Source organism: Ictalurus punctatus, chromosome 4, assembly GCF_001660625.3.
Source record: "Ictalurus punctatus breed USDA103 chromosome 4, Coco_2.0, whole genome shotgun sequence".
Lineage (NCBI taxonomy): Eukaryota > Metazoa > Chordata > Actinopteri > Siluriformes > Ictaluridae > Ictalurus > Ictalurus punctatus.
The window spans coordinates 14,849,309-14,861,349 of NC_071284.1; the positions used below are offsets into that span (position 1 = coordinate 14,849,309).

Here is a 12,041-nt window from a genome sequence, read left to right on the forward strand (position 1 = left end):
TGTCAACTTTATTTAAAATCACCATCGACAAAGACGTTGCTCAACAGAGAAAAGTGTGTACAGTAGTGATATGAATGAGGAACCAGGGAAAAGGACGCATGCGCGGTTTGTTAACTGATGTGTAGTAACAGCTGCGCCAAATCACCCCATTGTGTTACTGATAAACCTGCATAATAATAATAATAATAATAATAATAATAATAATAATAATAATAATAATAATAATCGCTGTGGTGCCGGGAGCGCGCGCGTGTCGGTCGCGAGAAGAAGTCCGGTGTGAATTCGGGGTCACAGACAAGCCGACCAGATGAGATACACTTTCCTTAAATGAGTTTACATGTTGAGAAAGGGGCAGAAATATTGTTGACGTTTTTAAATGTTGTTCTCTATCTACTCATATCCCATGTTTTGCCCCTCGTCCAGGATACCAGAGTGGTGTCTGAGCTTAACAAAATGAGAAGTTTGTCATGATTTTCCATTAAAATTGTATCCTTAAACACACACACACACACACACACACACACACACACACACAAACACACACACACAAAACAAAACAACAGTGCTGTCCTAAATCAGGACTAAATCCATGAATCATTTAACTCGAGCTTGCTATCAGCATAATGAGCCGCATCGCCGTTACAAAACGCCACGCGCAGCGCCAGAAAAAGACTTACAGAGGTGGAATGCAACAGGCAAGAGGAAGCAGATGCTACCCAGAGATGCCATTCTGAAAGGATCCTGAAAGGCGCAGAAGAAAAGAAAAGAAAAATAACCCCGGCTGCGGTCCTGACTCGGTGTTTCCACGCAGCGGAGACTTTTCACGCGCTTTGGAGACGGTGTCCACCTGCAGCGCGCGCGAGACTCCGCTCTGCGATTCGAATCCGCGCGTGCTTCTGTAGTAAAGTGGGCGGGAACAGTGGGGACGTCCAAATACCGCATAGCTACTAGCGCACTAAATAGTATGAGACAGTGCCGAACTCCTACGCCAGTACGGATGCCTACTGATCTGGAATACTATTTAGTGAGGTAGTATAGGTGTTTACAAGGGCGACTCCAGACGTCACAGGTGCGTCATTACACATAAAAGCAGCATCAGTTTGACGTTGGCTGTGAGAGTGCGCTTCCAAGTGGTTTTTTGGTCGAGGAGAACACAGTAGTTCCTATTACCATGTTCAGTGCTCCGGAGGGCTATTTTCAAACATACACTTTTATTAAATAAATCCTTACAGGTTATCATTTTTATAACCTGTATTTAAAAAAAAAAAAAAAAAAATTTCAGTGGAGCTCCAGCAAGAGGGCTAGCAGGAATATGTAGCTATGGAGAAATTCTCAACCATCCATCTTCTATTCCACTTATCCTACAAGGTCACGGGGAGCCTATCCCAGGGAGCACAGGGCACAAGGTGGGGTACACCATGGACAAGGTGCCAATCCATCGCAGGGCGCAATCACTCACATTCACCCACGAATCCATACAATACACTATGGACATGTCAATCAGCCGACCATGCATGTGTTTGGACTGGTGGAGGAAAAAGGAGAAGAATAGTGGGGCATATGGAGGCTTAGTGGTTGGCATGTTCGCTTCACATCGCCAGGGTTGGGGGTTCGATCTCTGCCGCTGCTGTGTGTGTGCGCGCGAAGAGTTTGCATGTTCTCTCAATGCTGTGGGGGTTTCCTCCCGCAGTTCAAAGACATGCATGGTAGGCTGATTCGCGTGTCCAAAGTGTCTGTAGTGTATGAATGCTTGTGAATGTGCATGTGATTGGCACCTGTCCAGGATGTACCCTGCCTTGTACCCGATGTTCCCTGGGATAGGTTCCAGGTTCCCTGTGACCCTGAAGGATAAGCGGTATAGAAGATGGATGGATATTTGAATAGTTGGATTGTGTTTCTAAAAAGTAATCTGTAATGAGGTGGATGAGTGGAATGTTTTGGGTGGGGGGGTTGAGTTCGAAAAGGTTTAGAACCCCCTACCTTATCATAGGTTCTTGAGCAGGATCAGGTGTGTTAGGGACAGTAAAAGGTTCTGTTTTTGCATGGCCTCCATTAATACAAACATTTCCATTACAGGCGATGCTGATAATGTTTTGAGGGTGAAAACACAGTTGGATAACCTTAACCATACAATTTATGGCAGGTATTCATTGATACAGTCCACATATTGATCCTTCATACAGATGAAGCAATTTGCTGGCGTATCACACAGATATTACTACTTCTATTCAAAGCAATTATGTTTTAAGGTGAATATTTAATGAATATTTATTTTTAGTCAGCACAGAAAGATCTATGACTATCAAGCCTAGCACAGAACTCGAGTTATTCCATATCTGAACAGACAGCACTGTGTTCAATGTACTGCAACTGAGCATCTTGAAAGACCAACTGTCCATGGTTGTTAGCAATTTCTAAATCAGTTTTTGGATCAAACACTATGACTTGAAAGAATTGAGCAGTCCATGATGTAAGCAACGAGTCAGAAACTGGGGCTAAAAAACACCCAAAATCACTTCTAATGGCAATATAATGCTCGTCAGAAGAGCAGCTGTGAGTAAGCTACTTGCAAGCACATGGAATAAAGGAAGGAAATAAAGTGCGAATCAAAGTCTGTATGGTGGAAATATGGTTTTGATTGTTAGCTATTAGCTTACCATCTTCAGAGATCTGAGAGTATTCCAGACAGTGACTATATCAAATCAGAAATGTTAACCTGAACTCTGAGTTAAGTGAACCTGAAACGACATTCAGACACATTAGTTGCAGGACATAGGATTAGAATTTCCATGATCAAGGTTGATCAACTGAGTACACAGACCATAAAAATGTATTTTCACAATGAACATAAACACTAAGGAAAAATCACCTTGAACCAATCATATCAGGATTTGAATTACTTGAGCACCAGTTAAGTGAATGGCTTCATCCATTTAAATAATGAACAAGAAAATGAATCAAGTCTTCACTAGTTGTGTTGCAGAAAATAAAGAAATCTTTAAATATGATGGAAGTTACATTCAACTATGCTAAAGTAGACTTTGGAAATTTATTGTGCAACATGCAGACATTATAAACCTTTGAGACGAATGCATAGAGAAAGCTTGCAATTTGCCTTCAGTAGTAAAGACAAAGGTGAGCTCACATCACCTCGCCCTGTTAATTAAGTAAACAATGTGGCTTACTGAACTGCACTATACTGCAAAATTAGGCTTTGAACTGGAAGGCAATACTGTTATTACATACACATGAACGATGTAGAATGATTTCCCATTCAGATGATGTCATTCCTTTGGAAACATTCAAATATAATCCTGTAAAACAAACATTATCATAAAACACATGTAATGATAACTGTCAAGTGCAAGTTGAGCCAATGTCTGAAGTTTAAAACATAATTCAGTTAAAGATGTTAAACATGTTGACCAAGCAGGTTAACCTGACAACCAAAAGTTGCCATAGTAAATGATTTAAACTAAACCTGATCTTCATTTCAGGTTTTTTTTTTTTAAAGTCTGTCATAAGATCAGGGTTAGGAGATAAACTCACTTTCTGCAGTTGGCCCAGTTCATAGATTACTTGCAACACATGGGGGTTTGATTCCAGCCTCCACCTCGTGTGCACGGTGTTCATATGTTGTCGCCATGCCTCAGGGGTTTTCCTCTGGGTATTCCGGTTTCCTCCCCAAGTCCAAAGACATGCACTGTAGGCTGATCGGCATTTCCAAATTGTCCATAGTGTGTGAATGTGTGTTGTGAGGCAAATTATTTATTTCTTAATAGCTCTGTTTATGTTCATCAGTAAATAATGCTGCTTGCGGTCATGCCATGGAGATTAGTACAGAACACTCTTTCCTCTTACATTAACACAAACATGCTATTGCCTTCAGGAAGGTCTGCACATCTGCTAATACCTTGAGACCACCAAACTGGCTCAAACCTCCTAGAACTCCCTTTTCGAGACTCGCAGATGTCCAGCGCTCCTCATCGTAAACTTATATAATGCCACGTGAGAGACGAGTGCTTCAGATCACTCATCTTCTACCCTGCTTTCTTCTATCCTGTATTCATCCTTCTGTAATAAACCTTTTTCACCTGAGAGGACGAGTCTACTGGTGTTTGTCTAGATTTCTACCATAGTGTCCCTTGTCTTGTGCCCGGAGTTCCCTAGTATAGGTTCCAGGCTCCTCACGTCACTGTGTAGGATAAGCAGTACAGAAAATGGTTTGATTGAGGTTCACAACTAGATAGGTTCCCACCAATCAGAACAAAATGGTTCTATTGTTGACAGCAAAAAAAAACAAAAAAAAAACAAAACATATTTGTCATCTTTACGATTCCATTTTGATGGAAGATGAGTGACATTTAAATCACTTCAGGGTGGGTAAAATGAACACTCAAACTAAACATATAACTGAACAAAGTATTTTCTTTTTTTATTCCAAAACATCTAGGGTAAAAGAAGTAGGTGTAAAATATACAACATAAATCAAGCACAATGAAAAAATCCTGAACAATGGGAGGGAAAAGAAAACCTTACAAATGATCCATATTTGTCATAAACAAAACAAGAGCTAGGTCGTAAAAAAAAAACAAGTTGTTTAATAGAGCATTTATGTGCAAGGTTCTGACATTCATGTCTGTATGATTCTGATGCGCAACCCTGATCAATATCCAACTCAAGTAGTACTCAAGGACATCGAAACTATTTCTTTTACACTGCAATCACCTGCCTACAACTGTGGTACAAGATGAAGGTTAGTTTTAGTTGTAGCTGAAAACTTGTGAAAACACAGAAACAAAAACTACTCGACCACAGAGCACCCGTTTAAGAAATGAAAGAGCTACACGTATGAATGCATTTAAGTGGAAGGGGATAAAATGAGATAAATGCAGGTCTTTGGGTTCTGGCAAATCTGACACCCAACACTAATGGGACTTGACAAGCTTGTGGAAATGGGCATCTTACACTGAATATACACGCAGCTTTTCTCAGCAGCATGCAAGCATTCTCTGCTTATCATATCCCTATTATAATCCCCAATGCTTGTGTGTTTTAGTAACAAAACATCAGTTAACTATTGTGATTTAAACACTTAAAGAGTACAAGTAATAATAATGAGGGGCCTGAAAGGCAAATTTAAATAAATAAAAAAAAATTAAAAAAAGAAAAAGAAGAGAAAAAAAAAAACGCTAAGAGATGCAAATAAAAAATGAAAGGTCTACAGTCTGCTGTGTGGTCATAAACGTGCCCCAACAATAGTAATCTAATTAGAACATTTCTTTTACACATCCCAACTACTACCAAATCTTTTTATTGTACTTTTAACAAAATATTTCAGCAACCCATCTGGCTTTCCCAATAGCAAAAAAAGACAAATGTTTAAGGAGCGGACATTTAGCTTGCAGAAAAAGCTATACGGCCCATCTGGTGTGGATCCGGAAGCAGATTACCCATGTCTAATAAGGCACTTTTCTGAAATGTGTCCTTGCTCTAATGAGAACATGACCAAATAAATTCCTGTGCACAGTCACACTGCATTTTTTGCAGCTTTTTTCCCCCCAGCTTTATCATAAATATTTTTTTTCTTTTCTTTCAAACTGAGCAGAACTAAACCAAGTTTCTGGTTTCAGCCAGTTTGCCCAACAATATTCAAGCATAAGTGGACAGAACTGAAGCTGATTTAGAAGCAAGGGGAACAGTGCTTCTCAACAGGGCTGGGCAAAAAAACAACATACACAAATGGCAGGCAACTAAACAGACAGATAGATGTAAATGCAGATGGAAGCCATATAAATTCCTGCCCCCTGGAGACCTAACAGGAGCACTACACTTTAATAAGGTCTAACAACTCTGAGCAATAGCGGAGAGCTTTTATGTAAACCAAACTAAGTAATCCTTTTTGGCATATAAAGTCCTTTAATGTGATGGATGTGAATTTACTGAAACCGTCTGTACACTAATCAGATGCACGATGCATGGGTTGCAGGAGTTACGAGTCCAACAGTTCAATGTGGGTTGCTTTCAGATGTGATAGCTTCTCCTGAAAAGTATTTACTGATTATGAAGTTCTTTAACACAAAATCAGGGGCTGAGTCTTACATTGCAAGAAAAAAAAAATCCTTTGTCTCAGCACAAAGCAGTCCAAACTATTTCCTTATTATTAGAAACAATAAAAGACCAAACAGCAAAAATGGCTCATGAATGTCACATACTATATCTACTATATATCATAGGGCTTGATGGGAAATGTAGTGCGGTCGTAAAGCAAATTACAGTGTCTCTGTCTAGCCTACAACTTCCATCACACAACCCGCTGAGGATCATTTGTGCTACTGAGCAAAGCATAGTGAGCTGTACAGGCAAGGTCAAGGGAGGGGGGAGGGGGGGGGGGCAGGGGAGGGGAGGAGCGTGTGAAAGTCGATAAGACTGCAGCTGGACGAGTGGAAGGTGGAAAGGGAGTGTGTTAGTGGTTAACAAGACCCTGCAGCATCATCAGGAGGCGGCGGCCACGCTTGCTCAGGGAGCTGTGAGGGTCCTGCTGCAGGAACTGGAACAGCTTCTGACGCACTTGTGACAGCACGGCACTCATGTGGTCCCTGGTGACTGGGTCACCATGATCTAGGTTCATCACCGCATCCTCCAGATAGCTACACACACACACACACACACACACACACACACACACACACACACACACACACAGAGAGAGAGGGAGGAAGAGGCACAGTTATATCACTAATAATATCACTGCGCCCCATAAATACATCCTACAATCTTTGTGATGACCTTAATGGCTTAATTATTAATGCACCTTAACCACAGTAATCAAAAGGAAAAACTTTTGGCTGTTTAAGAAGTGTTATTAAAGCTGTTGTTAAAAAACAGTTTTCCTTAGGAGGAAATGGACAGTTATCTCCACAAGGTCAAAACTGTCAGATATTCCTATATAGGTCGGCATCAGCATACAAAAACACACACATACCGGTCCATGCTGTGAAGCACTTCAACATACATTTTAAACATAACATGACATGACATGAAGCTCAACACACTTTGCTCCCATCTTTCCATCAGGTACACAAAAAAAAAAAAAAAAAAAAAAAAAAAAAAAAAAAAAAAAAGCGGGAGGTAATTAGTTTTGATTTCATCTTTAACTCTTGTGCTCTTATGGACATTTTTGTCTTTTCATTTTTGTTTTTTTTAAAAATTATTTTGTCTGTGTTAATGCAAACAGCATAAAGTTTGCAAAAGGTGTCCATTTTTATTAGAATTGTAATATTTCACCCTCATTTGCCTTTGAAAAGGAAATTCTCATATCGTGTACTCTCACATTATGAACTGCTATCAAATACCTATGATGAATGTATACATTTAATTACCTCTTTGAATAAGCTGATCACCTGCCATCTTTATTATAGTAGACTTATTTTGTAGTATGATCCTGGGTGCTGTGTTTTTTGTCTATCTGTCTGGCCCCTGCACCAGTCGAAACTGTTCACGCACTGCTGTTATCAATGTGTATAAATACTCTTGGTTTGCATGAATAAACTCGGATGTCTATTTGAGCATGCATGTGTTAGTGTGTGTTCATTTAGGCTCTCCAGATTGATCTGAAACGCTCTGAGGAGAACCACACTTTCAAAGCACAGAATTAAAAGTTAATAGAAGTAATTGTAGAACAGGCTGAAAGGCATAACGGAAGATCTGAAAGGCATAATCTGAGATTCCTGAGATACATGGAAATCTAACAGCCTTCATAAATCTGTTTTAAACTAGGTACACAAAATAGTTACACTCAGGACCTTAATGACAAAAATAGCCCCACTGAAACCCATTCAAACTGCAATATTTAATCCCGTGATGTTTAAGCATAATATCATGCATTCTGTGTTAATAGGTTTTTATTTTGTTGACTGTTTCAAAACAGTGAAAAAAATAAAATTTTCTGAAATGTGTAGTATTTTCTCAGGTTTCGCCGATGGGGAAAATACATGCTTTTCCTTTTTTCTGATTCTGCTGTATTATAGAGCACTACAGACCAGCTGAATAAATGATGCAGCTATAATTGTGTTTGTGTGTATCAGAGTTGTGGTTTGTATGTGTGTACTGAAAACTGTGTGAACAGTTTGAAAGAAATAAATGATATTGTAGTGGAAATCACAAATCCCACCCCATGTATACGAGTCAAAGAAGATTACTGAGCTTTGAAGATTTTTGCATTATGTAAAGAAACCGCCATTTAAAGGGTTAAAACTCTGAAAATGAATATGAATGTTTGGTAATCAGTGAAAGTGGAAAAAAAATATGAATATATAATATTTGACAGTTTTTTTTAAATTGACAAGGGTTAAAAGCACATTCGGTGTTGTATGAAAATTCAAACCCAACTACTATAATTCAAATTGAAAGTATACTGTGAGTGTCCAATCATCTACAGCAGGTTTTTTTCCCCCGCTTAGAGTTCCTTTAATCTCTGTCTTTCAGATCGTTATTAGTTTGCTTTGAAGCCTAATCGCATTACACTGGAGAGGCCCTGAGAATGCACTCCAGCAATTAATATTGAATTAGAGAAGCAGTGATCTTTGATATGCCCTTATTCACACATTCTCTCTCTCTCTCTCTCACACACAAGGTATGAAATGGTTACCGGTTTCACAATAAACCATGATAAAATTCCCTGACGGTTAGTATAACCGTGTCACATTTAATTATCGTTAAAACTGTGCGCAATTATCGTGATTTGTAAAACTTGCGGTAAATGCTGTCCACACACACCAGGCATGAGTCTGACGCAGACGCAGCATGCAACTTTGTTTTTTGAGCATGAAAACGGAAGCTACAATTAAAAATTAAACGTGTCTGCTCAGTTCAGCATGAGCCGATTGAGTCAGAGTCGCAGCACAGATCAGCAGGAATCAAATTTCATTTATCACATGATGAGAATGAAGGCGAGCCGACTGACACGGGAAGAGTGCAGGCGAGCCGACTGACACGGGAAGAGTGCAGGCGAGCCGACTGACACGGGAAGAGTGCAGGCGAGCCGACTGACACGGGAAGAGTGCAGGCGAGCCGACTGACACGGGAAGAGTGCAGGCGAGCCGACTGACAGGACGATGTGAAAGATTTGGTTTAATGAGCGAGTTCGTCATTGTACTGTTTTGTTGCTGTGTGCATGGCTGCACGGACATCATGAAGCGATTTAAAAGTGTGTGTGTGTGTGTAGTGATGTGTCGTTCATGAACAATGCGTTCATTTTGAACGAATATTTAATGCAACTCTGGAACACCGAGTTGTCTCAGAGAGTGATTTGTGCATTTTGTGTTGACCACGCATGCACCGCAACATCCGGAAGTGACTGCATAGCCTGAAGACCCAGTTAAGATAATCATTTCTGTTCTCATAATTTGGCCTTGGCTGCATTAACACAGTTTATTTATTATTTTATATAAAATACACTAGCAAATCATATGTAAACATTGCCATGTATTTCACTACCGAAGGGGCTAATACACAAAATATACCATACTTTAAAGCTCAATAGTGTTGTAGAGAATGACAGAGTCACAAAACCTCTTGGAAGGTTGCAAATTCTCCCGAGCGAGGTCACTGCCATCCGCAGTGTTGCTAAAATGATTTTCTTCACTATTAAAAAGCAAAACAACAGTGGGGGCGATGAGGTGGTGGGAAAGTGATGTGATCGTTGTGCAGCCGAAAACCGTGTAACACCGGGACCACCGACTATCTCAGCAAGCCTAGTGACAACCATCCATCACTTTAGAGTCAAAGATAAAACCTGTTTAAATGATTTCATTGTGTATCAGTACATTTTCAGCACATTTTCACAATACCGTGAAAATACTGATAACCATGATAGTTTTGTTCACGTATGAAATTTTCATACACATCTCTAACACACACAAACACACACAAACACACAGCAGCTCCCTGAACACCGAAAGCAGAGAGGCAGCATTTGATAAAACCCAGTGAAGGATTAGTAAAATGCCAGCTGTCTGAATGGGGGAGAAAAAATTCAGCATCTGCCTTAAAAGCTAAATGTGGGTACTAAAGTGGCTCTACCATTTCACTGCATATTATTCAGAAGTCATATGAATTACCTTACAAGTGCTAATTAACATTAAAGCAATGATTAAAAAAAAAAAAAAAGCCAGGTGTTCCCAGTGTTAAATGGCATGCCCTTTTCCAGATGGCCAAGCTCAAAGGCTCTGTATCAGATCGTTCTCATTGCATCTGCACAACCTGCTCCAGTGTGTTACAACCCCAGGTGCCATGAACTCAAAAAGCAATGCTCAAGCTTAAAAGCTTTTAGCCCCCTCCTGTTGTGGAAATTATGTTTGGTGGTTCTCTTCACCCCCTCCGATGCAGGAGGTGATGTAATTAAATAACTAAAGAATAAATGCTACTTGTAGAAGAACATTTTGGTAAAAAAAGTGTTCCACACGTCTTCGAGGCTGAGAGCCTAACTAGCCGGTTAACTATAGCTAACTAAAAAATTTTTTTAAATGATGTCTGGGGCTTCTGATGTGCATATTTTTAATCATCGGTTTGTTTCTTCATTGCACTCTCTTACGTACACTCACTTATGTACCAGTCAAAAGTTTACACACTCATTCTTTATTTATCCCCCCCCCAATTTAGAATAATAATAAAGTCATCAAAAGTCTGGAGTAACACAAATGGAACAATGGGAATTATGTTGTGATGATAAATAAAAAAAAAAAAAAGATAATTTAGCATTTTAATTCTGGCATACTGAAGAGTTTGCACAATTTCTAGATCCCTATTTAAATGTAAGCGAATGTGTGATCTTGAACATGTTAACTGCACTGTACAAAAGGCATGTGTTCAGATGACAGGCTGATGGATTTGATCTAAAATAGATCAGAAGGTTTTGCACAAACTTGTGGAGTCCATGCCAGCTCGAGTGCACACGGTCATTAAAGCAAAAAGGGGACAACTCTGAAATTCATTAATTATAATAATCTGTAATGAAAATTGTTATATTAAATCAGAAATTAAGGCAAAATAGAAGCATTTTCACTAGTGCTCTCAGACTTTTAAACCCCATTGTATGTCTATTTTAGATTGCGGTACTCCCTTCAATAACAACTATGCATACATGCTAGAAAGTATTGCACAGTGTAATGCATGACCATATGGACAATATCACACAGCAGCATTTGTGGATAAAACTCAGAGGTGGCCTTAGCGATCACAGCCTTTTAAGTGCAATAAAGGGACTTGGCAGTGTGTGAGTGGAACATTAGGCTATGACTAGAGCATGGCCGGTCATCCTCCCTCTGCACATATATCTAGCCCAGGCTTGCCTGGAGAGAGCATTAATGAGGTTAGACAAATACAACTCTGAACAGTGCAACACAGCAATGACGCTCAGTTCAATATCATTGCCAGATGAAATTGGCAGGCAGAGGGGGAAAACTACTGCTTTCTCTCATCAAATCTGGTTGTATTCATCATTAAATGGGAAGGCTACTTTGGCTTAACATATCCGAGCTTACAAGTTTTTGAGACGCCAGTTAAATTGATGATGTTCCCTGGCAGGGTGAGCACAGTTTCAGGAATTCCAGGAATGTCGCTACACCTATGAACAACTGACCAGACTATATGGTTGTCAGGGAAAAGAACTAGCAGTGCATTTAGAGACTGACCTGATCTTGAGGTCGGTGCGTGTAACCAGGTTGGTGGATAGCTGCTGGATGAGTGAGAGCAGCACGGCCTGGTGCAGGGGGCAGGGGCTCTGGCCAAACACCTGCTGAGAGTCGACGGTCTCGCACACGTACAGTACCAGGTTCAGATCGGCTGCAGACAAGGCCTGGAGAAATATCACTTATTTAGTACATGATCTAGGAAGAAGTTATGTTGCATCTCGGGTGCGACTTTAAAGAACTGAACAAAACGCAGAAATGAGCTAATGATTAAGAGAGGTATTTTTTTCTCCTCAGTTTGCATGCTTTGTTCATAGGTGCAGGAAGGGGAAGCCCATAGTGGCAGCTCAT

General features: G+C 40.0%; 2 protein-coding genes across 2 annotated transcripts in view; both read right to left on the bottom strand.

Moving 5' to 3' along the window:
* Positions 1–977, bottom strand: part of nrn1la (neuritin 1-like a) — a 35,112-nt gene extending 34,135 nt beyond the window's left edge. The window contains exon 1 of the mRNA XM_017465260.3: positions 678–977. Coding sequence (XP_017320749.2) covers positions 678–942 — 265 coding nt within the window. The 5' untranslated portion in view covers positions 943–977. The remainder of the gene's footprint in view (positions 1–677) is intronic.
* Positions 978–4,410: 3,433 nt separating this feature from the next.
* Positions 4,411–12,041, bottom strand: part of edc4 (enhancer of mRNA decapping 4) — a 37,613-nt gene continuing 29,982 nt past the window's right edge. Inside the window, exons 28-29 of the mRNA XM_053677996.1 lie at positions 11,694–11,857; positions 4,411–6,650 (exon numbers count right to left, since the gene is read on the bottom strand). Coding sequence (XP_053533971.1) covers positions 6,467–6,650; positions 11,694–11,857 — 348 coding nt within the window. The 3' untranslated portion in view covers positions 4,411–6,466. The remainder of the gene's footprint in view (positions 6,651–11,693; positions 11,858–12,041) is intronic.